The sequence below is a fragment of the Pteropus medius genome, unplaced genomic scaffold (assembly GCF_902729225.1).
Source record: "Pteropus medius unplaced genomic scaffold, Ma_sr-lr_union100, whole genome shotgun sequence".
NCBI classification, from domain to species: Eukaryota; Metazoa; Chordata; class Mammalia; order Chiroptera; family Pteropodidae; genus Pteropus; species Pteropus medius.
In genome coordinates, this window is record NW_024355990.1 from 383,482 (window position 1) to 408,770 (window position 25,289).

Below are 25,289 nucleotides of genomic sequence, written 5' to 3' on the forward strand. Positions count from 1 at the left end.
ACATGTAACACACAAAGGCTGCTTCACAGCCCCAACGGCCACCCTGGGTCTAGAAGCCGCCCGGAGTGCGCTTCAATTGCTACAAAATGTCAATAATATGCCTAAAGAATAGGTTAATCTAAATCAGAGCAGTCAATTTTTAGATGTCAACATTTTCTCATTGAACAGAAACAGACACCTATTACGGAATTTTTTTTTTAAAAGGAAATGACCGTCAGCCCACGATTACCACCTTAGTGGTGTTTTAAATGCAGACAGGCGTCAGGCATGCCACACACGTGCACTTACATTTCTAACCAGTGAATTACACCACACACACTGTTCTTTAACTTTTCCTGCTAAATATGGAAACTTCTATTTGGATGAAAATACACTTCAATGGCTATACAGCATTTCCCTAGGCAGAGAGTAATTTACATAATCTAAATGCCAAAACAGATTCATTAGTGCAATTAAAAAACCTATTTTAGCTTGACTTGTAGATTTTCCCGTCCTCCAATTAATGGCTTCTTCTCAGCCTTGAGTAGAGCTCAGTGGTTCAAAACACTGGCATGGAGGCCCTGCCATTCCCAAGCTGTGCAACGTTGGATTAACACCTCCCAAGCCTCGACTCTCACCTGAGGCAGAGACAGGATCAACTCAGCAGAATCCACAGAGCAAAGGAGAGCGGGAGGTGGGCCAGCCAGTGTGCCCCAACACAGCAGCTGCTGTCCCAGCACCACCTATGGGGAAGAACGTCACCCACCCCGCTGGTGAGCAGTGATATTTAAAAACATGGCAATATTTACAAACTCCTGTAACAACTCAAATGCACAACTATTTCTCGCTTGGTGTTAAAGCAAACATCTGTCCTAAGACTGCAGGTATTAGAAAACATTTAACAAAGTCACCAGTATGGTCTTGGCTTTTTCCCTGAGGGATTTTAAGGAAAATGAAATCACCTCTTCAGTAAAGGACCACTGAAGAATTTCATATTTCCTGACTCGAAGTATAGATCCTAACAAATTATTGAGAATAACCAGGACAGACTCACTGAGAATGAATGAGAGTCTGACTTTCCTATGTTATTTTGCACTCAAGGCAATTGAGAAATTTTTCATGTGCTAGCTTACTTTTTAAAAATGGGATAATAAATTTGATTTTATTCGAACATTGTCACATCACTAAATCCAAGAACGTGAATGCTGCTATTTCATACTCAGTGAAAGATTAGAATTAAAAGAATTTAGATTTTCACTCAAGAGAACTGGTCATCATCAGGAATGACATCTGCAAAGTGGCCCAGCAGGACGCTCTAAGCTCTCATCCCACCCCCACCCCTCATCTCTGACACAAACCTTGGAAAACAAGCAGAAGCTGTCAGAACCATTTTGTGAAAACTCTGACAAGCAGTCAGAGAAGTCTGTAAAAACCAGGTGCTGAACTGGGAAAGGAGGACCTCGGACGGGTAGGGAAGTTCCGATTCTGCTGCCTGGCCACCCACTGTGGCAGGGCAGCAGCTGACCTTGGTCTCAAGGCGCACGTGGTCTTCCGGGGGTAGCAACCTCAGCTGCCAGGGTGGGACTGCTTCCCTGGGTCGAGGGGGCAGAGCAGATCCCGTTCACAGCTCACTACAGGTGTCTGCTCTAGCCTGCCAGGGGCTACCTGAGGGGCTGCCACAGGCACCTCTGCTCCGCCTAACTCAGAACTCGGGCTGGGAAAGCGTGAAATTAACAACCTTCACAGCCTGTGGCACAAGATGACAGTCCAAATGGACAATGCACTGCCAAGGCAAAAGCTGGGAGAGTCTCTCTGGGGAATTAGGCCGTTCAAAAGTAACAGGGCATCCTGGGAAATTCAGAAAGCCATACGTATAACCAGGGCAAGATGCATGCTCATTCATGAGGAGACCCTAGGTTCCACCTTGGGCTGATCCCCAGGCACAGAGCCAGCCTGCTCAGGAGCCGAAGGAGGGCCCAGGCACAGAGCCAGTTTGCAAAGACTGGGAGATGGGAGAGCTCCTGATGGTCAAGGAAATCTGTCAAAACACCAGTGAACATGAACTTTGAAACAGGACTTCAGGGATCACATCGTCCAGGAGTACAGTCTTTGCAAGAAGAGTCTGGGAAAGTCACCAGGCCAAAAGGACTCCTATAGCTTCAACAAATAACAGCAGATCCTAGGGAAGGAGGAGAATCTAATTTCCAGAGCTATTACATTACAATAGTCAAACGTCCAGTTTTCAAAAACAACAAAATCACATGAAGGCGCGAGCACGCGCGCACACACACACCAGGAAAGTATGACTCCAAGCAACAAAATAAACAAAAACCATCTCTAAAGAAGGTGAGACACAGGACTTGCTAGACAAAGTCTTTAGAACTGTGTTAAATATACTCGAATAGCTAAAGGAAAACACAAAGAACTAAAGGAAATCAGGAAAATGACATATGAACAAAACAGGACTATAAAGAGAAATAAATTCTAAGAAGGAATGAAACAGAAATCCTGGGGCTAAAAAGTACAATATCTAAAATGAAAAGTTTACCAGAGGGGTCCAACAGAATATCTGAGCAGGCAGAAGAAAGAATGAGCAAACTTAAAGATAAGGATTGAAATTCTCGAGTCTGAGGAGCTGAGCAAGCCTGAAGGACGCCTGGGACATCAAGCAGACTAACATACATGTCACGCGAGTCCCAGAGTAAGAAGAGGGAAAGGAGAAGAAAGGATATTTGAAAAAATAATGGCTGAAAATCCCCGCAATCTGATGAACCTACAAATCCAAGAAGCTCAACAAACTCCAAGTAGGATGCACTCAAGGGAACCACACTGAAACATTATAACCAAACCAGTGAAAGACAAAGAAAGAACCTTGAAAGCCGCAGAAGAGAAGTAACTCATCACACAGAACTCTCGATAAGGTTAACAGCTGATTTTTTTCAGCAGAAAGCACAGAGGCCAGAAGACAGTGGAATGACATTTAAAGTGCTAAAAGAAAAAAAAATGTCAACCCAGAATTATACCTGGCAAAACTGTCCTGCAAAAATGAGGAAGAGATTACGACATTCCTCAATAACAAAAGCGGAGGCAACCCAGACACTAGATCTGCCCTATGAGAGGGTGAAGAGTCTTTCAGATTGAAGTGAAAGATCAACCGACAGTCACTCAAAGCCACACGAAGACATAAAGACCTCCAGCGAAGATAAATACATGAGAAAATGTAAATGTATTTATTTGACACAGTGTAGAAGGAGGTTAACTTGTGACAACAACATGAAAGGAGGAAGATGTATAAAGCAGAGCTTTGTGTGTTTTTAAAGTGGATACCAATTCAAAATAGATTGTTTTAAACTTACGGTGTTAAATGTAATCCCCACGGCAACCAAAGAAACTATATTAAAACATACACACAAAAGCAAATGAGCAGAGAATCAAAAACAGTTCACACACACACACGTTCAGCTGAACACAGAAGGCGGCAGCTGGGGAGGAAATGAGGGACAGGAAAGCCGGAAGACAAAAAGAAAACAAATAGCGAAACGGCAGAAGTCCTCACCAGCAACTACCTGGAAAGCAGAAGGATTAAACTCCGCAATCGAAATACTGGAGACAAAAATATTTTAGTTTTTTCTTTAAAGAAAGAATATTAACATACATTCAGCAACTCTCCTGTGTCAGGCAAAGGCAATCCACACAAGCACCACCCCATCAAGTCGATTCAGTGAGGACCCTGAGGTGAAGGGATTAAGTAGCACGGTCACAAGGGAGAGCCCTCGCCTGCCCTCGGTCGAGGCAGCCCGGTGAGCACAGTGCCCGCTCTCAGCCCATCGTCGACTGTCCCCACGTGGACAGGTTTGTGGAGAGTCACACGCAGGGGAGAACAATGAGCAACCTCTGGGATGCGGTTCTTCAGTGAAGCCCCCGGAGTCCAGAGAACAGAGAGGGGACCTAGGATTGACCTCATGCCTACCGGACACCAGGAGCTGAGAGACACTCAACCAGCCTCTGTCGAGCTCCACCTCTACTACAGAAGTGCAATGGCAAGAAAAAGCTTGATCGGCTGCCCCAAGGTCATCGGCAGACAAGTCGCGATGCAGTTCCAGTGGCCTGAGGCTCCCCCAGTAACTACAGCCAAGGCTAGTAAGACTGTACTTTTAATGAACAATGGGATGTGTATAGAAGCCATTCATTTAGCACGTAAAAGTGGCCAATTGATTGCCATTTCCAAAATGCTAAAATCATTTTTAAAAAATTATTTATAAAAGCAAAGCTCTTCTCATTAGAGACACACAGGAAAAGAAAGCCTAAACACTGAATGCCTGGTTCCTGGAAACCCACAAATGTTACAAAGAAAACAGATACTTTTCAGAACTGTAACTAACCAATGTCTGTATCAACAAGAAAATGTACATCCTGAAAAACAACTTTTAAGAGTAAACAAAATAAGAGATCAATGGAAAATAGAGTATTACTGGCGGGCGGGGGGGCGGACATTTTCAACTAGTAGTTTGGTAACACTCTGGAAGAGGAGACAGGAAGGGGAAGTCAACGCTGTCAAGCCGCGCGTCACCGGTGTGAAATCAGGACAGGGTGGGAGTAGAGGTTAGAGTCAGACCACCCTGTTAGGGATGAGGACAGGCTCCAGGTGGGCGATCCCAGGGAAGTCTCCCAGACCTCTGCAATAATCTTCAGCCAGAAGGACCACCAGGAGCCGGCCCCGCCTCCGGCCCAAGGCACGAGGCCGCAGGAGCCAGGGTCTGTGCACTGTGGGAGAAGCAAGATGGGTGGAGACACGAGCACCCCCAGACCCAGCCTGTCTGGCAAGAGCGAGGCGAGAGAAAAGGGCACTGCGCAGTCTGCCTCGCTCCTGCGACAGAGCTGCAGCGGTCACCAGCAGCCCGACAGCCGTTTTTGTCAGGACGTTGTTATTCCCAGCACGTCACCAGAACATTTCCACTCAACTAGACGAAGTTCTGTTCCGTGTACCCAGGCTTTGTCCATGCTCCATCCATTTACCAGTCGTATTTAACTTGAATACAAAAACAAAAGGATAGTCTACCATCAATATAAACGAGAAAAAATGGGGCGAACTGTAGAATCAAAGGATGAGCTTACTTTTACTTATAACGGTTTCCTTTGGTGCAGCATCTACCAAACCCGAACCTGGAGCCTACATCGAACAAATTCGCCGACCGGCATGCAAGTCCACTCACGCACTGGCACCACTCAAAGCCACCATGCGGTCACAGCCCACAGCCCCAGGAAGTGTACGACCGGAGGAGGAACCAGCCCAGCCCACCGAACACCTGGGTACCACAGTTATGAGGTAAGCGGCACTCAGCCACACATGTGGGCAAACCCAGGAGCCGGGGCAAAGTGGGGACAGAAGACTTAAGGAGGAATCAGAGTGGACAGTTTACGGTTAAGCCACATCCTTCTCCATCTAACTCGAACAGCGGCAAACCTGATGCTCATAACCCTAACGCCCTCCGACAGCTCAGACGTGGCCAGAACGTATTTCTAAAACATTAGCCGTGCACTCGAAATGCTATCATAGTCTGAAAAAGACCAGAGAAACACAACAGTAAGTCTCCTATTTACTTGTTTAGGGTTTTACATATCCCAGTTGTTTAAGAGTCAAAAGATGTTTCGTACTGCTCATTACAGTCATGAGTCACATAACTTCAGGCACAGGTTCTGAGAAATTCAGTTAAGCGATTTCGTCGCTATAGGACCATCACAGTGACTTACGCAAATCTAAACGGTGCAGCCGACCACACGCCCGGGCTGTACGGTCCAGCCCACTGCTCCTGAGCTGCCAGCCTGTACGGCACGTTACAGTACTGAGTGCAGTAAGCAACTGTAGCACAATGGTAAGTACTTGTGTATCTAAACATAGAAAAGTATAGTAAAAATACAGTATAAAAGAGAAGAAATAGTACTCCTGCATAGAGCACTTACCAGGAATGGAACCTGCAGGACTGGAAGCTGCTCTGGGTGGCTCAGTGAGTTGAGGGTGACTGAACGTGACAGCCTAGGACACGTTTGTGCCCGACTTTAGACTTTAAATACACTGCACACTTTCAATAATAAAGTAACGTTAGCTTATTACAACGTTTTTACTTTCTAAACTTTTAAATTTTTCTAAACTTTTTGACTCGTAATTACTTAGCTTGAAATACAAATGTTATGTACACCTACGTAAAAATATTTTCTCTTTTAATATCCTGATTCTACAAGCTTTTTTCTATTTTAAAATTTACTTTTTAGTTTTAAAACTGTTTTATTAAAAACTAAGACACAAACACACAGTTGCCTGGGCCTGCATGGGGCCGGGTCATCAACATCACCGTCTCCCACCTTCAGATCTTGTCCCACTGGAAGGTCTCAGGGGCAGAAGACCCATGGGGCTGTCATCTCCTGTGATGACAGTGCCGCCTTCTTCTGCAACACGTCCCAAAGGACCTGCCTGAGGCTCTTCTTGAGGAGGTGTCGCTCTTCCTAGAAACACCCCCATGGTGGTTTGTTCGGTTCATTTCTCTTTCATCACAGACACGCTTGTGAGCAGACAGATAATGCACCGTGAATATTTCTATTAGTGAAAACTGTCGGTGTTGGGGTCCACGTGTTCGAACTTTCAGAGGAGCTTGCTGAGGCCTGCAGAGCTTCTGCTGAGCCCTTCCCTGTGCTTTTTCTTGGGGCTTCTTCTCCTCCCGCAGTCTCCGCCTCCCTCGCCTCTTAGCTGCGCGCTCCTGCGCCCGTTCCAACAGCTCCTCGTCGGTCAGTCCCTTGGGAGCCCCGTCAGGAGCCCTGTAATGTCCTCCTCGTCCACACCCAGGTGACATCATTTGCCATCGCAACCACAGTCGTAGTGATTTCTGCAGCCTCCTCAACCTTGGCAAATTCCGTGAAGTCATGGATGAACCTCTTGAGTTTCTTCCTTCAGAAGCCACTGGTACACTCCTTGGTGGCATCGCCACCAGCGCAGTCCCTAATGCGGTCGCAGATGTCGTGATCCTTCCAGAGTTGCGTCCGTGTCTCCTCAGCGTCCTCCTCCGCTGCAGCAATGGCCAGGGCCAAGGTCCTCTGCAGGTCGTAGGCCTTAGGAGCTGCTATGACTCCTTGATCCACCGGCTGGACCTTAGAGGGGGTGTGTGGAGGGAGAAACACCAGTCTGATATCGGGATGAAGCGCACCAGTAAAAAGAGGATGTCCCGGGAGCATTACCAACACTCAGCAAAATCTTGAAAAATATCTTATTCCCCAAATAGCGCTTCTCCATTTTGCTGACATAGCAGCTCAGGAGGGCTTCTTGGAAGAGGAGCTGGGTCACCCATGACTTCTGACTGCTCCAGTAGTTCACTGGCAGTGTGTGCTTACTGACATGCTTGAAGGCCCTGGGCTTCTCGCTGTGCCAGATCACAGAGTTTAATCTGTAGCCTGCAGCACTGCCCCCAAACGAGATGCTTATCCTGTCTTTAAAAGCCCTGACACCTGGCACTGACATGGCCTCCTTACGGATGAAAGTCCTTACAGACATCCGTTTCCAGAACAGGGAGGTTTCTCCCGTACTGAATATTTTCTCTGGCGAGTCATTTCCCTCCACGATAAGCTGATCTAGAGTTTCTAAATATTCTTCAGCTGCCTTCACCTCAGCACTCAGACTGGCCACTCACTTTCACATCACGTAATGAATAACGATTCTCGAATTGTTTAAACCGCTCGGAGCTGGCAGTAAATTCTAAACCGTAGTCAGGTCCAGGCTTTTCTTTCAGCATCGCAGCCAAACTTTTTGCTTTCGTCGTGGTGCCGTGTCTGGTCTGCAATCTAGGCCCTTGCAAGAGTCTCCACGTCTGAAACGGGTCCTTCTTGATTTTTTTTGACAATATTTATTTCTTTACTTATGTACTTACTTATTTGGTGAGGCAACCTTTGGTTGACCTCACAGATTGCAAGGACCTTGTCAGTTTATAATCCTTTATTTTTTTAAAATTTTTTATGCCTACAGCACCTGGTCATCCTAGGTGGTCTCCCATCCAAGTACTAACCAGGCCCGACCCTGCTTAGCCTCCGAGATCAGACGGGATCGGGCGCGTTCAGGGTGGGGTGGCCACAGTCTCGTCTTCGATGAAGCAACAGCTTCATTGACAGGTTTCCTTTAACAGCTTCCATCACTTTGTCCTTGTTCAAGATCTTGCTATAGTGGAATGGGACATGCCCGACTGGCAAGCAAAGACCATCACTGATGTTCAACCTTCGTGGTCCTTGATCTCTTTTAATTTCATTTCCAGGTCAATCACTCGACGTGGCCTCTTATTGGCAACATTAGCAGTGGATTTGGTACATTCAGGGGCCATAATAAACAAAAGAACACCAAGTGAAATCAAACACAAGAGAAAGCGATGCCCTCAGGAGAGGCAGCAGACAGGCGCCACAGAGCCAGTGTGACGCGCCCCGCCGCGTCCCGCAGTCCTCTGTGGTGGGAAGAGCGGGCTCTGGGAAAGCAGTAAGCCTGGCACAGCTGGTGCGCAAACCGGAGACGCGGTGGCTCGTTCTCATCGCCACACCCTGCCCCACATGGCCGCAGGGGCCGTGTCTCGCTTGACGGGCAGCGCCCCTACCGACACAAAAGGCACGCATTGTGCTACGATGCCATGGCGGCTACGCGTCACTAGGAGACAGGACGTTTTCAGCTGTCACAACTTTGCAGGACCACTGCCATGTGTGCCGTCTGCGGTCTGTCAATGACCGGAACCCCCTGGGGTACATGACTGTTTCAGTGACAAACACTGTGATAAAACAGCAGCTGGCAGCAGTTTTCAACCGTGTGGTTGTGGGGACACCAATGTCACACTCCCTGACACCATCGGTCCACTTTCCAGGAAAACTAAGACCGCAAAAACGAACAATGCCACCAGAACTACTCTTTTTTCCCATCGACCATAAATGTTTTCCGAGACACTGACTCAAGCTCATGAAAGCCGCTGGAGCTGCCTGGGCGCACACAGGCCACACAAGGCTGCTCCTTGACGCGCTCAGGCCCGTCTCCTCACGGCCGGGGAAGGTCCATGGCTGTGTTCAGGGCCTTTCGAAGCGGCAGAGGGAGTGACTGTACACCAGGCCTGTCCACTTCGGGCTCCGTGTTAGAAAGGCGCCGGGCGCCGGCTTTGAAGCAAACGCTTTGGTCACTTAACGCTGTAATCAGGGATCACCCACTGGGGCTGTTATCGACCGCTAGACTGCTGTGCTCCCCGGGGGCCTCCACTACCTCGCCATTGCCTTTTGGGGCTGGATCTCTCACTGTCGTGGGGGGCTGTCCTGTGCACCGTAGGGTTCTTGGCAGCATCCCTGTCCCAGCCCACTAGGTGTCAGGAGTACCCCCACCCTGTTGTGTCGACCCAACACGTCCCCAGGTATGCCTAGATGTCACCGCAGGGAGGGAGACGGCACCCTGGTGACAACCACTGTTCTACGAAGGCCTCGCTTAACGTCGTCCATAAGTTCTGGAACTTCAAGCGAACCCAGTGGTACCGCAGGGTAAGTGACATAAAGCAGCTATGCTGCGACGGCATCTCACCCACGCCACGACCGACGGCACCTGAGGGCTTGCTGTTCTGATACGTCTCACTGGGGGAGACGCACAGGTTTCTGCAAAAGCCAAATGTCTAAGCTCCCTGCGGATTCTCAGCGGGGCTCCTGTCCTGCTACCATCGCAGAGGCTGACGCCCGACACCAAACGCACACTCGAGAAGCTGCCGCGTGCTGGGAACGGTGGCTTTCTGAACCTGCCCACGGCCCCTTGCCGGGACGACACAACACTGTGTCACGGCACTCACACCGCTTCCAATCACAGAAATGGCAACGTGTGCCTCGAACGTGCACTGGTGTTGGGACTTCATTAGCAAATTCAAAACCCTCATGAACAACTGGGACCAGAAGTGTGGGAGCTGACTTACTGTAGTATCATTAAGACTGTAAACCACCCCAAAATCCAAACATAAGACAGCAGCAGCTGCACTAAGACGTTAAACAGATGAGAATGCTATCCAAAACGATCACTGCTTTCATTAAAAGCTTCCTTATTTTAGAAACCCTTTTCTTCGTTTTCCAAAAAAACACTTTCTCCTTAGTGAAGCAAGGATTGTTGCACTTTCACAATGAAAAATCTGCTGTTACTACACCAGCCTCACCTTCTGGAACATTTCCACCGATTATGCACAAAGCTATGCTGTGCTTCTGCAACTGTGGATCTAGCGGGGACCTGCTGGTAAGTGGAGGATCGTAAATGGAGGAGCCACGTCGGACTAGAATCCTGTCACGCGACGAGCAGCACATGACAGTGGTCACGTCACAGTAACGTACTAAATCAGCAGCCAAGGGACACATGTATTCTGGACACACACCAAGTGACGGTGGCTCTGTGCCATCTCCAGGGGAACTCAAACACAGATGGGACCTGGTCCCCCCAGGAGGAGCAGCAAGGGAGAGAGCTGAGTGAGGTGAGCTACAGCACAAGGTGAGGAGGAAACGTCTCGTGTCCCCCCTCCCAAGCTGACAGCAGAAGGGGCCCTGACTCCTAGGGCTCCGAGCACATGTGCCCACCTGGGGGCCTACAGGAGAACCTGGCTTCAGGTTCTCTCTGCCTCCCAGAGAGAAACCGTGGCCCAAGTTTCAAAAGTTTATGCGGCTCACTGCACTTCAATAAAAAAGCAGTTTAAAAAAGGAAACTGGCATACTGTGACCTGGCCAGTTCTGCGACTGAGCATCAGTGAACAAGCGCCCTTCAAATCAGAGCCTGTGCTGACGGCGTCCAAGGCAGGGACACTTCCTTTCCCCTGGACCAGAATGTCTGTGAAACTGAGACGTCGCGACAGAGCCTTCGGAAGGGAGGGACACCCCCAGATGGACCTCTCCGGGCCTGGCCTGCTGGGCGACACCGACGAATCCCATGGCCTGTCTACCTGTAGGGCCTGGCGGGGAGGGCCAACTTCTCTGGCGGAAGGAATTGCCACTCCAGGAGGCCCCCAATCAAGTTATTGCATACAGGTGTGAACGTGGCATTCTGAGCAAGGTGGGGAGTGCAGCCCTTGGGGACACTGTGATGGACAAAACACACGCAGCCCCTGATGTCTAGCAGGGACACAGGCACGCCGCTGTGTCTTGGACGTCACACAGTTATCCCCATGTTACAAATGACAAAACTAAAACTCGGACAAGCAAAGTGGCAGGGCTGGTATCTGGCCACAGTCTGTCCACTTGGGCCCTCCCTCGCCACCTCCGGCCTGACACAGTTGACTGGCTCACGACTGACCCCTGCAGGTGACGAGTGCAGTCACGAAGGCTTGCTTCTCAAAATGTTGGACATTCAAATTATTTAAAGTCTGAATCTTGCCTTCAACTACTCATTAAGTAACACTAACATGAACAAGCTGAGTTTTACCACCGGAAGAACTACTAAACAGGAGGCAAAGTAGAAGCATGCTGCTCCCAGAGTTATTTTTAACTTGGTAACGATTATGCTAAAACAGCTGCACTGTGTTCCCAATGTCCACGTATCAGTGATAATAAAAATGTATCTCAATTTGCCAAATGAATGCATACTGTAGCTTTCAAAGAAAAATACATAGTGTTCATTAAAGCAATTCATTTGTACACTGAGCATTTTTCAAAGTGCACAGCACCTCTGCCACGCACATCTGCCATGACATGTCGCCCACTCCTGGGTCCTGGAGCCCTGCCATCCTGGACCCCGGCTCTCAGCTCTGCTTACAAGCTCGTTGGGAGGCTTGGGTCATAAAATGAAGGAATGAAGGTGTTCCGGCCAACCCTACAGCCCTGGAACAAGGAAACTAGCCACAGACACAGAGAGCAAGCAGATGGCTGCCAAAAGGAAGAGGGAGGTGGAGGGATGCATCCAAAAAAGTGTTTTAAGTGAATGGGGGAAAAAAAAAAGGAGAAAAAGAAAAGGAAACACACCAGGCCTCACTAGCGGCTCCGCTTGGGTCTTCAAACGACGCCCCACTCCACCTTCTCCTACTGGAAACTCTGTCTCCCCCGCCTCGTCTGCGTCCCCTCTCCAGGCCACCGGGCCGGGCAGCATGTCTCAGCGCTTCCTCCACCCACTTCGGTTTCCACTCCTCCTAACCCTAATCTCACCTCCACCCCCCTTAAAATACCTGCCCGACCCCACGAGCGCTCTCCCCACCGCCATGCTCGCCCCGCCCTCCGGCTTCGCACCAGCCTCCTCCCTCCTCCTCCAACAGGACACTGCAGGTCACTGGCCCATTCTGCAGGCTGCTCCTTTCTTGGCCGTCCCACCTTACTCTCCCCTTCCTCCTGCTACTGCTCCTCTCTGTCCCACCCCGTTTCTGAGCAAGATACAGTCACTGTGAGTTCAAGTTCCTTCAGCTCTTCTCTTAAGAGTCTCCACCTGGAAAGCTCCAGAAGCCACTGTCTGCTGGCCTCTCCAGTCCTCACCTTGGAGGACGCTCTGAGAAAGTTTTCAAGTGTGACATTACCAAACTTAATCTGCAAGTTAAAACATGCCACATAAAAAGGTGTCACTGACAGGCAGTTAATTTAGCACAGAAATATGGCCACTTTTCTAAACAAATGCAATTACTGTTGCATGTTTGAAGTAACAAAAAATTTAACTTGTTCCATTTATGTTTGGCTAATACTGTAGGATCTTACTGACCAAAACTGTTACCAAATTCACTCGACATTTCAAAATATAAACAACTCTTCAAAGAGTCACTTATTTTTATTTATAAATTATACTGAGTTTGCTACCATGGTAACAAGAGTTACAACAACACACCCAGATATTCCTGCTCGCTCAGACTCGAGACCAGACCCTCAGACAAACGAGGAGCCTGTGCTCAAAGGGCACATTCTCCGTTCTGTCACTGACCAGTAAGGACGCTCTCAACCAGGTGCAGGCACACCTCGTGCTCCTCAACTCACCCCACAGTCCCTTCCGCCTGAATTCCACCTTCTCCAGCGCCAGGCTGCCAGCCCGGCCACACCTGCAAGGCCACCTCAACCTGCCACTTGCAGAAGTCCTGCCCAGGTGGCCCAGGGCTCCCCCACGTCCACCGCACAGACCGACCCTCCCATCCTGACAATGCCTGCACCTCCAGCCACGTCAGAAGCTCCTGGAAAGGAAAAAGCATTTCTGTACACACAGCCCTGCATACTTGGTCAAAAATCAAGGATTTGTGGAAATCACTTATTTTCTAAAAAAGCCAGAGGCCCTGGCACTCTCATACATGTTCAGCACCCCACACACATATGCTGGTTCCTGCTGGGCATGGGGCTCATTAACCACTGTGGAAACTGCAGCTCTTCCCCAAACCATTTACCCAAAATGCTCATGACTATGGGATCACAGTCCTCATCTTCCTCTGTTCTCCTCAAATCAGCACGTCACTCAGTATTTATAAAAATGACGAACCACGCTTTAGCCTAAACTACTTATGTCCTCTTCCAAACACTCTGCATGTAAAATTTTAATGTTAACTACAAGATGTAAATTCATTTTAAAGTTGAAATTGAAATAAAATCATCGTCGTTCAAATAACAGCAAGCATGGGTTGTCATATTTACGGTGATTTTCGATTCGATAGGCAAATCTGAAATAAGCAATATTTCAATCTCTGCATAATTGCTCTACATTGCCTGTGCTTTTAAACTTATATAATTTGACTTTTTAACTTAAAAAGAACTTTTGACATAAAACTGAATTTTAATTAAAAAGAAATTTAAAACAATCTGTCCACATTTGGCTAGTACCAATTGCCTTTACGGTCTGTCATCATCCTACACTAAACACTTGGAAATAATGCCTTACAAAAAGGGAGGTGCTTCCAAGTCCTACTAGTTATCCACTTACCTTATGATGTGAAAATGCCACGAGTCCTTCTGTGGGGGGAAAAAAAAAACAACCACTCCCCTCTGTCAGCACAGGCGAAGGTTCCCAGGCCCTTCAGAAGTCCAGGGCGCACGGCGGCCTCCGTGGGCGCACGCTGGGGGGAGGCGCGAGGCCCAGCCTCCGCCCACTGCCCTCCTCACTCTCCTCTACTGCAAGGCTCGCTCTACCCTTCAAAAAGTGTAAATTCCACTCATTCACCAAAAAGTCGACTTGCATGGCAACACAAATGATGTGAGGTAAATGGTTATGAGAATTTTATTTAAAAACCTCAAAATCCTCAGAGGGAGGATCTATCATTCGTTGTGATGTCAAGTTATTTGCAAACAACAAATTATCCTATTAAAAGGCCCCTACTGTCGATTTTATGCCGTCTACAGTATAAGCACACACAGGCTGCGTTTCGTGTTTAAGGAACCGGCTTTCCAGGCTGTCTAAGCAGCCGCACAGCACACGCGAACAAAAACCAAGGAACTGAGAAAAACAGCAGCTCCGAGCAGCATCTCCAACACCTAACAGCAGATAAAAACCCGCCTGCGGGCCAAGGCTCCACTCACCATGATGGGCAAGGCGCGGCGGGGCGACGCGTTACTCGACAGTCGGTAACCGCATCCCGCCACGGCCTCCACTGACCGGCGACAGCAGGACTGACAGCTGCCCGAAAAGCTCTTACCTAACGCGCCCCGCGCTTCCTAACGCTTCGGAAACAATCATCTGACTCGGAAAACAAAGTTACGCTGAGTACCCAGTTTTTCCGAAATTTTAAGGTTCCGGGCCAAGACTTAACAACGTCTTATATTTGAAGAATTTTGCAATTTCTCAGCTATCAAAAATAGGAAGGGGCGAAAAGTGTCCTTGCAGCTTCAAATACACTCTTGGAATAATTCACTACTGAAAATGTGTAGAACGAGAAGGAAGTCGGCGACAACCCTTCATCATCAGGTATAAAACACGGATTTTCGTTTGGGGCAGGTCCGCCAACTAGAGTTTAACCACCGTTCGGTACCACGTCCGTGCTGGGCACGAAACACGCGCAGAGTCCGGGGACGCGCCGGACGCGGAACCCGGGCCCACGTGCACCGCGCCCCCGCCTCCTGCTTCGGGGTGGGCGTGGGGGGTCTCTGGCAAGGGCTGCGGTCCGTGCCCGGTCGCGAGGCGGCTGGCCGAGGCCGGGACGTGGGGACACGGACTGGGTGGGGTCCGGCCGCAGGTCAGGGGGCCGAGGCCGGGGGCTGCGGTCTCGGTCGCGGCCGCGAGCGGGATGGGCGCGGCCGGGGTCGGGGTGCTGCCCTGGGTGCCCCCGGGGCGCGCCGGGGTCGGGTCGGGTCGGGGTCGCGGCCCGGCGCAGGGACAGGGCCGCGGGCCGCACTCACACGCGCGGCAGCTGCAGCGGCGGCGCCCCGCGCCTCTGGAACACGCCGTCCACGAACACGCCGTTCTTGCCCAGGCAGCGCAGGTAGAAGTCGCCGCCGGCGTCGGGCCCGGGCTGCGCCGAGGGCTCGGGGGCCGCCCCGCCATGGCCGCCGCCCGGGGGCGTGAAGATCTCCAGGTGGCGCCGCGAGATGAAGCTCGAGTGGCCCATGCTCACGTCCACCGAGCCCTGCGACGAGTTGCGGCCGATGGTCACCGAGCGCTTCTTCATCAGGTACTCGAACTCGCGGCCCTCGAGGCGCGCCACGGCCCAGCCGCCCGGCGGGGACCCGCCACCCGCGCCGCCGCCGGCCCCGCCGCCCGCGGGAGGCCCGCCCGCGCCCGGGAGCGCCGCGGCCGCCGCCATGGGCCTGCGCGGGCCGGCGCCTTCCGCCGCCGCCGCCGCCACGGAGCTGAGGCCCAGCGAGGCCGCCGGCCGGCGAGCGACGAGCGGCGGCGAGGGGCGGGCCACGCGCGGCGCGCTCGAGCGGCGCCGGGCCCGCTGACGGACGGCCGCGTCCGCCTATGAGGGCGACGCACGGCAGTGGGGCTACCGGCCGCCAGCCAATGGCGAGGCACGCCAGCCCCGCGCCCGCACGTCCGGCCGCGGCGTCCGGCGCAGGCGCGGCTTCCAGCGGCGTGGAAAGCCCGGGGCGGAGCGCGGCCGGCGCGGAGCCGCGGCGCCGAGCGCGGCCGGGCGGGGGCGGAGGCGGGGGCCGGTCAAGGTCGGCGCGGGCGGCGGGGGCTGTGACGCGCGTCCCGAGGGGCGGCGGCTCGGCCCTCGGGCAGCACGAGCCCGCAGACGCCCGCAGACGCCCGCGGGCGGCAGCGCGCTGGGCCTCTGCGGTCACCCGCAGCCTGGGAGCTGGACCTGCCCTCGCTAAGCACCCAGCACCGCCAGGCTCAGCACTGTCGGTTTCCACCGCAGTGAAACGGTTACGCGGTGGCACGGGCTCGGTGTTTCGTGATGGGCGGAACCCCCGCGGACGCGCTGCGGCCCGGAGCGCAGCACTCACTGCCCGGCCAGCGGGCGCCCTCCGTGCGAAACGCGCCTCCCGTGGAGGAGACGCGCCGGGTCAGGATCCGGACGCCGTGCGGCTTGCAAAACGCGAACGACCGGGGGAAGGTCAGTCCCAGCAGTGACAGCGTGGGCTCCCAGGGGTCGTCGCAAAACCTAAACTACAACGAGCTGCACCTTTCAGCCTCGGCTACAGGAGGCACCGTGGACCATGCGGTCCACATGAGGGACTGTCGTGAGGACCACGAGGAGCTGTCACACTTCTGCGACGCGCGGCTGGGCGACAGGACTGGGGACCAGCCCGGTGCTCTATTATTTGCTGATAACAGCGAAGAACAATTAAAACTGAAAGACATCGTTTAGGTATAGAAGTTCAGTGTGAGTGGAAGGACTTGAGAGGAAGCTGGGCCTCCACGGAGCAGGGACGTACACGTCTGGGGCAGGAGCTTGCTGAGCAGAGCCCCAGGCGGGAGGCGGTTGGGGCAGCCGTGCATGTGCGCATGCGTGCGTGTGTAAACTCTCGTTCTAAAGGAAATGGAAGTTAATGTGTCCTTCCGCATGTAACATTTACATGAATTAATTGCCATAAATGTGTTTGCGATTATAGTACTAATTCCTAGGGGTTCAAACTGCTTTGAACCGTTAAGTATAGCAGAACATCCTAATCAGAAAAAAATACAGTAGTTTCATTAAACACTCATTGATATGTCAGGGAGGTTTCTGGTGGTGTTGAGACAAGTATGAAAATGGTGAGGAAATCGTTTAAAAAAACACAGTCTGTTGATAGAAAGAGCAAATAATCAAGCCTGATGAATGTTCCCAAGCCACTGAAGCCACTGCTGACAGAGTGGCCATGGAGTGGCCTAGTGCTCTGTGCCCTGGCTTCACACCTAGTGCTCACAGCCTGGCACATTCACCACTCTACCTGGCTTTCGGAAGCGTCACTGCAATAAATGATTGGTGTTCGGAGCACGTGTCGTCCGCTGTCACCAGACTACAGGAAGTGTTCGCCTACTTTTCAAGTGTTTTCACCAACACAGAGCGTCCGCCAGGTGCAGGGAGCCCGGCCTGCAGACATAAAGAGGGCGAGCTTATGGCATTGCACCAGTGTATCTCAGCTCTATCCTCGCTGGGTAGACGCAAGGCACCGGGATAAAATGACAGGCGATGCCGGGCCCTGCGCAGTAGGACGTAAGGACGTAAGGACGGCATGGTTCTGAGGACAGGAGTCACTGAGGGCTGGGACAGGCAGGCAGGCGGGGCTCGCGCTGGGCTCCCACCGTTCCGAGACCTCAGTGTGCATCCACTGTACGCCAGGTGCAGGCCAGACTGGACACACAGCAGTGAGCAAACGGGCAGCCATGGCTGCCGCGAGACCTTCTGGAGCTGCACCAGAAGCTGCTCACAAGGCAGACAGCATCACTGCTCTTTACCTCGGGGAGCTGGATGCAGACAGAAGGGACCCCAGACCCAAGTTTTACACGGGTTTGCTGTTTCCCCCAGGAGCTGTGTGCTGAGCATCCGGCACACGCCAGATGCAGGTGCGGGAAGAGGGCGGAGAGCCTGGCCACGGGGCACCTTCGGTGCTTATCTGGCTGGAAGACCCACAGCCACATGGGAATAAATACACAGCACCTGTGCTAACGTGGGGTGAGGGGTCCGAGAGAGGGGCAGGAAGGCCAGAGGAGGAGGAGACGTGTGGCCAGGGGCCAGAGTGACATCTGGGCAAACAGCAAGGACAATGGCCCCAAGGCAGGAATATGCCCGTCGCATTAAGTGAAATGGGAAACCACCAGGCGTGTCAGGTGAGGTGAATGGTCCCGCATAACTCCTGAAAAGATGAGCCTGTCTGCTGTATGGGACAAAACTGGAAGCAGGGAGCCTCTCCCGCAATGACCCAGGCTACAGGAAGGGTGGCTGGGCCCGCACGCGCCTCAAAGCTTCCTGCGTGAGTGGCCAGTTAACTACTTTGGGGAACACTTGTCAACCCTCCACATTTAAGAGCAAAATTTTTATCATGTTTAAATAGTTGCAAGGATGTAATTTCCCAAATATTATAAATATTGACTTTTAAAATGAAACCATGACATCATTCCTTAAATGTCTCCAGTGGAGCCTCAATGTCACTGCGATTTGAAACCCACTATCACACAAACACACAAACAACATGTTCTGTTAAGTCCTTTTCTCCCAAACTCTTCCATTCCAATTCCCTCACAAATTTTCTTCTACATACAGTGAGTTTTGACTCTTGAACATAATTTATTGATTACTCTATTATTTATGGGGGGATTAATTGGCAATTTCCTGTGAACATAATTCTCAGGTTAAAAACGTTCCTCCTCAGTTGAATTAGTATTACAACTATTATTAACACATAATTGATTGAAGCAGTATAAATATGTGCAAGTTTCGATTAAAAAGTTGAATTATATTGGAGACTTATCTCCTAATATGCCTGGGACTTTTTTTCCTGACAGTTCTTATGTCCAGTGATGAGAATTACTAGAGGCAGGGTTACAGGATCAGTATTCTGCCTATTTTTCCATAATTGTGTGCAAATAAATAAGCATGACTAGAGGAAGTTTGATGACAGCAACTTAGCTACATTCTTTGAGCATCTCTGGTTAACAGCACTGCATGACAGCTGGACAGAGACTGCAGAGGTCTCAGCAGTGAGAGACACTGGAGTAAAGGGAAGAGCAACCCAACGTCAGCTGAGATGCCAGAAAGGCCACACCCTGGGGCAGAGGATACAATACACACCAGGAACAAAAAACTAAAGTCTCTCAGATGCAGAATTTACTGGATTTGCTGAACACCAGACTGGATGCAGCTGAAGGGAGGGTTTTTCAACTTAAAGTCTCATCGACAGAAATCATCTGAATCAAAACGCAGAGAAAAATGACGAGAGAAAAAGACAATGGGAAAGAATATTAGAGCCCTGTGGGACAGGATCAAAATGTCTCACATACCTAAACCTGGACTTTCGAAGGGAAGGGAAAAGAAAGTGAAGCAGAAGAAATATCTAAAGAGAAGACATGCGAGAATTTTACAAATTGATGAGAACACACCAACCACAGATCCAAAAAGTTTAGCAAACCCCAAAGAGGACACATTCAAAGAACAACACATGGAGGCATATTTGCTGAAACCCGAAAGTAAAAAGTCCTTAAAGGGGACAAAGGAAGAAACAGACATAGCAAGTTCAGGGAAACTGCCGTAAGAATGACCCCTGACTCCTGATCAAAAGCAACGGAAGCCAGAAGACAAAGAAATGATGTCTGTGAAAAGCCGAAAGTAAAACGAAAGTCGCCGAGGCCAGAACCCAACACCTAACAAAAATGCCCTTTGAAAATTAAGGTGATGAACGGTGTTCCCAGATAAACAGAAGCTGAAAAGCGTTCGTCACCAGGAGACTTGGCCTTCGCAAGGGCTGCAGGAGGCCCTTCAGGCCAGAGAAAAACACTCCGAAGCGGAATCCCGCGTGAACTGTGCGGGCAACTGTGAAAGGCATTTAAGATAATGGCTTCAGAAAATTATTGAACGAATGCTTGAAGTTAATTTGAAAATAACGTGTTGTAAGTTTTAGCGCAACCGCTGTCCCACACGATTTCCTGCGATACCAGGGATGTTCTCTCCGCGGAGTGCCTGCCTGAGGGGCTGAATTTTAAAACTATTTAATTGTAATTAGTTTAACTTTATACTTAAACAGCCGCGTTTAAGGAATGGCTACCGAACTGGACGGGGCGACCTGCAGAAATACAGAACATGACCAGAAGAGCAGAAGGGCAGGAGCAGGTAGGGAGTCGACACTGTCTCGCTGTGTTAAGGTTCTTAGTGGTGGATGAAGTGATATTATGTTACTTCAAAGTGGACTGTGATACGCGAAGGGTACATACTGTAACTTCTAGATCGACCACTATCATAAATCAGTATAAAAATATGATATATATAAAAAAAGTAGCATAGAAGACATAAAGTGGAATGTTAACAATACGTGAACAAGCCGAGAGGAGGCGAGAAGGAATAAAGCTCAGATGGAACAAATACCGAGCAGTGAGGCGGTGGATTAGAGCCGCCTGTTCAGTCACTACGTCGAATGTGAACTGCAGAGCACGACGATCTGAAGCCGGACTTTAGGCTGATGGAGAAAACACCCTAACTCCCGAGTTTCCCAAACGCACCCTCGGTCCGTAACCAAGATGAGCTGCAAGTACAAGAAAGGAGAAGAGACGCCATGCACGCCCCAATCATAAGGATGCGGCGACATCCACGCCAGACCAGGAGTCCTAGTGAGGGACTGTCACGAGAGGGGTGGTTCGAAGGACACGCCGACAGAACCAAAAGAGGAAACGAGAACTCACAAGTATGGCCCTGGTTTTCCCACGCAGGCAGAGGTCAGGCAGGGCGCCATCTGCAGTGTCATCAAACAGCTCGCCCACCTCTCCAGTGGTCCTGCTGCATGGCTCGGTGGCCGGTGGCAAAGTCAGATGGAAGGGCAAACCGGGCAGCAGTCTCGGCACCCCTCTGCCCCCGGCCCTCCCCCTGCCGACTGCTGTGGCTGAGGACACACTGCCCGTCTGCACCTCGGTCCCCTCACCCACTAGTGGGCCACGCACAGGCTGCTCTGGGGCGGCCCTTCCGCCCTAAGCGCCACTCCAAGGAGACTCTAGGCTGCCCTGCGACGCTCCCGGTTTGAGGACACAGCTTCTAGAAGGCGAGAGCCACGCTGGGCCCCACAGCCGCAGTGTCTGTGTCGGGCGGTCCTGCGGGGAAGGTGCTATCAGAATGCGCCGTTTATTTACAACGCGCGCAGTGTTTCCCTGCACGCCAGCTACGTTCTGGGGACTGTCTGTATGTTGGCTCAGGCTGTCCCCACCATACGCCTGCAGGTGACACATGCTCTGACTGCCCGCGTGTTACCTGGCAGCAGAGGGCACAGAGAGCAGCATGACCGGGAGAGGCAACAGTGAGGCTCCCGGTGCCGAGCAGCGCCACGCACAACAAAGCGGGGTGTTCCGGTAGCCGGGAAATGTCATGCTCTTTAAGAAACGAAATTGAGAGTGAAATCCAGCACTCCAACTGGTTTCATTTAACAAAATAACACGGACGACGTGTGGTCAAGTCCTGTGGTTTTAAGACGACAAAACTATGTTTCATAATTTGGCTCGTCGGTATCTACCGGATGCGAGCCAGGCCCTGTTCCCTGTCCCCCACTTCTCCCCACGGCCCCCTCCAGAGCCGAGAGCATGACCGCCCCTGCCTCTGCCACGCCCCACACGACGGCCACCGTCATCCATTCCATGGTCTACCTTTGCGTGGACATCTGCCCACACCCAGGTTCCCCCTCCTCCCCATCCACCCAGTGCCCTGGTCTTGCATAAAGTACCCCCTCGCTGTGGCAACCCCGTGGCTGTCCCTCCAGGGCCCAGGACTCTCCAGCTCGGGTGCGTAGCAGTTATGTGACATTCAATAACTTCTTGCCTCATGATGCTTCTCGTTGCCTTCCCTGCATTGCTGTTTACTTTCTGTACCTTTTCAGGTGTGTACTCACCTCCTCGCTCTCCCGCGAGTAAATGCTTTGGCTGCAGAGACCTGGAGTTCTACCTCTGCATCAGGTGGAGACAAATATTCTTATTTTGGCCAAGCTTTCCGAGAAAATATAAGGTATGTTCATTAAAGCATGGCCCTGCCGTTAAGCAGTACTGTAAATTCAAAACACATCATCTTGGATGTAAGCTCTATAGTAGTAAGTTATAAATTTCATATTTCTACTTTTCTTCTTTACAGAAACACAAATCCTACAGTGTAAAAAAACCCAGGTAACCATAAACTTGCTGCCACCCAGGATTCCGGGATGAAATGTTCTCTTTGACCCAACATTCCGCGCTCAGAGGCGGGTTGTGGCCGCACCTACCCGTGTTCCTGCCTCAGCATCTCCGCAGCATCAGGCAGGTAGCAGGTATTTCATGTGTTTGTCAAATCACAGGCCTACTTGATAAAGAAATGTGGGGCGGGGGGCGGGGCGGGAGGAGGACCCAGGCCTCCAGGGACCAGTCAGCAGGAGCAGTCTATGGCTCCTGTTGCTACTGCTGCCACTCACAACACGAGGCCACTTCGGCCACCCTTAGTCCCCGATGCTGTTGTGGGCACTTCACACACGCTAAGTCCTTGATTCCCCCAGCCACCACGGGTGACCATTGAGACTTGTGATGATGGGAGGCGCAGCCCCTGGCTGGGGCTGGTCCCTTGGCTGACGTGGGCTGGCTGGGAAGCTCTGAGGCCAGTTCCAGGGCACCCGAGCAGGGCTATGTCTACCTTCCTCCCACCCTACCCCCTGGGGGTGGCACTGGAGTGGACTTGGAGATACACGGAAGAGGGTGTGGGGGTGCATGATGCGTTCTGCAGTCCCTTCAGCCCAGTTGTGCCTGGCCACAGCCTGGGCACTCGCCTGGCTAGGGCTTGTCCCAAGGGGGTCCTGTCCTCCAGCCCCAGACGCCAGGAGCACGTGGTAGGAAAATAAGCTTTGAAATACTGTGAGCCGGCACACAATCTGTGCCAAACTCCCCCGACATCGGATGTCCCAACTGAACAAAGGGACTGTGTCCCCGAATGCTGGCCAGATGGGAGCATGCTCATGTAGGGACACAGTCCACACAAGAGCCCATCTCGTCACAGCAAACGATTCTCCCTTACAGCAGTTTCTCAGAACGCCGGTGCTTGTGGGGCACGCGCCTGCAGCTGCACCACTAGCAGGCACGAGACGCGAGAAGTCACGTCTTCGCAGCTGGGCATTTCAGATCGAGTCTTCGCATACCTGAAGCATCTCATCCTGACAAAGTCTGGGAGTTTCAGAAGAAATAACACTCACATTGGTAATGACACAGCAAAATGGCCTGAAAGGAAAACACGTTTCAGTGACAAAGCTTTACACTCTCAAGTACGTCAGTGTATGTGGCATATGATTATTTTATTATACAATCGTGGGCTAGGACTACACAGAGGCACTGTTAAAATTTGAGTTGCACTTGTGTTTGCCTTAAGGTCACATTAACTTTGTATACATTATTTTGGAATTATTGATCATACCAAAATTCAAACGTGACCAGAAACTGGAAGAATAAAAAAAAAAAAAAAAAAAGTCTGGTAGAAATTTTGAAATGTCAATTAAAAGTGGAATTAAAAGCACTAATGGTGAAAATCATGAAGGAAAAGAATCATGATAGCTAAGAAAACAAGGGTAATGAAAATGACAATGCAGAGATGAAAGACAGTACAAGGATCAGGACGCACCGAAACAGGAAGCAAAAAAGCAGAAGGAAAAGCAAAGCAGGAAGATGGTGGTAACGGAAGGGAAACCCACAGGGCCTCCAGTCGGTGGGACGCAGCGGGGTGGCCCCGACCCCCTGATTTTTGAAGCCTGTTGAAGCACTGAGGCTTCATCATGCCTGTATGTATTCTCCCAACACTGTTCAGTGAAAAATTCATTAGTTCAAAATTGTGATCCCATTTACAGAGAATCAACTATAACATGCAACGGACCAAAGAGATGCTTCTCAAAAGACTTTGAGAGAATTATTTTCTGATAGGAACACTGCTACGTGATGGTGCTTAGCCCACTCCACGCCCGCACGCTGCCTGTAGTTTCGCTTGCACACGCTTTTCAACCAGACGGACACGACTTATGACAGACTTTCAGATCAGTGTCTTTAGAACGCTCAAAAATCACAAACTCTCCACGGAGCACAATACCACGGTTATCTGGGCACACACAAATCACACAAAAACACAGCGGGCTCCTCAAAAGACCGTGGACGCAAGTAATGCACGCGATCTGATGAGTGAGTCATAAACGCAGAAAGCGATTTCCATTTCTTCCAGACTTGATATGAAATACTGCAATCGACAATGATATAAAGCTAATAAGCGGCTCTCAGGCCACAGCGGGTTTAAGACCCCGCCCTGCATCCAGACACCGGAAACACCCGAAGTCCTTCGGCTCTCACAGGAGAGGTTTGGCCAAATGGGATAGCAAGCCTAAAAGTGTGCGTTGCATTACTACTAAGAATGCAAAGCCGACCACCTTTTCTAACCTTTTAATAAAAGAAAAATTTGACCAACTGACATCTTTCACTCTATAAAAACAGTTCTACCAAATCATTACCATATCAAGAGTCAACTAAGTCTGCACGCAAAAAAAAAAAAAAAAAAAGATACGTTAGAGGTGTTCTGGGCAGCTAATCAGTGAAATATTGCATTAATTGTATGAAGTCTGTAGTATTGGTCAGCTTTGCATAATTCGCCGCTCGCTGTGATTGCTTTTCTTACTCCAATCAGCATTCGCACGCGCCATCTAATTTTGTATCCTCTTCCTTAAAGAGGACGCTCCAAATTTCACGAGTTGGGGCCCCAGCCATCCTGCGCTGGGCCGGGGCCTCCCTGACCCCGAGCATGATGGCGGACAGACATGGGGGGGGACGTTGGAGCCCCTGCTCCTGGGCCCGGGGACAGCGCAAGGACAGGGCGGGGAACGCGGGGCCGCAGGCCGCACGGGCCTGGTGGTGAAGTCGGGTGCGAATCAGCGCGGCCCGCGGACAGTGGATACCGTGACGTCATCTGTCGCCGGAATCCTCAGATCTCACCCGCGCGCCCCCCGGGAACGCGCCCGCGCGCTCGTCACCCCCGCGCCTCCAGGTGCGCAGGCGCGAACGTGCGCGCTCCAGCGGGGGCGGGGCGACAGCGCGCAGACGCCGTGACACGGCTGTACGCACGAGCACGTGACCGGCCGCCCACGTGACGGCCGCTGCCTGCGTCCCGGCCTCGCGCCCCGGGAACATCTCAGTCGGTCCTAAAACAGTGGGGGCCGCGGCAGGGCGTCTGTCACGCCGTCTGCTCCTTCCTTCGCCGCAGACGTGAACGGGGCCGTGACGGTGGGCCCCAATCGCGAGG

The 25,289-nt window shown here is 51.3% G+C and overlaps 1 protein-coding gene, 2 long non-coding RNA genes and 1 pseudogene across 7 annotated transcripts in view; 2 read left to right on the forward strand and 2 right to left on the reverse strand.

Annotated features, from left to right (window-relative positions):
• Window positions 1-15,779, reverse strand: part of FOXK2 (forkhead box K2) — a 44,256-nt gene extending 28,477 nt beyond the window's left edge. For 3 of the 4 annotated variants that reach the window (XR_005652114.1, XR_005652113.1, XM_039859424.1), the window contains exon 1: window positions 15,283-15,779. Coding sequence is in view for 2 of the 4 variants with exons in the window: in XM_039859424.1 (XP_039715358.1) it covers window positions 15,283-15,686 (404 nt within the window). In the remaining 2 variants the exon portion in view is untranslated. Of the gene's footprint in view, window positions 1-14,582; window positions 15,115-15,282 lie in introns of those variants that run through there. The other variant, XM_039859425.1, reaches the window with a different exon arrangement.
• On the forward strand, window positions 3,997-4,223 carry LOC120600142 (uncharacterized). Its single transcript, XR_005652121.1, has 2 exons — window positions 3,997-4,127; window positions 4,174-4,223. It is a non-coding gene; the product is annotated as an uncharacterized LOC120600142 (long non-coding RNA).
• On the reverse strand, window positions 7,979-8,097 carry LOC120600507 (uncharacterized; annotated as a pseudogene).
• Window positions 15,780-16,045: 266 nt separating the features above from the next.
• Window positions 16,046-24,461, forward strand: LOC120600141 (uncharacterized). 2 transcript variants are annotated; one of them, XR_005652119.1, is made up of 4 exons: window positions 16,046-21,787; window positions 21,883-22,007; window positions 22,131-22,302; window positions 23,039-24,461. It is a non-coding gene; the product is annotated as an uncharacterized LOC120600141 (long non-coding RNA). The 2 variants fall into 2 exon arrangements; XR_005652120.1 differs by having other exon boundaries at window positions 16,047-21,117.
• The last annotated feature ends 828 nt before the right edge of the window (window positions 24,462-25,289 follow it).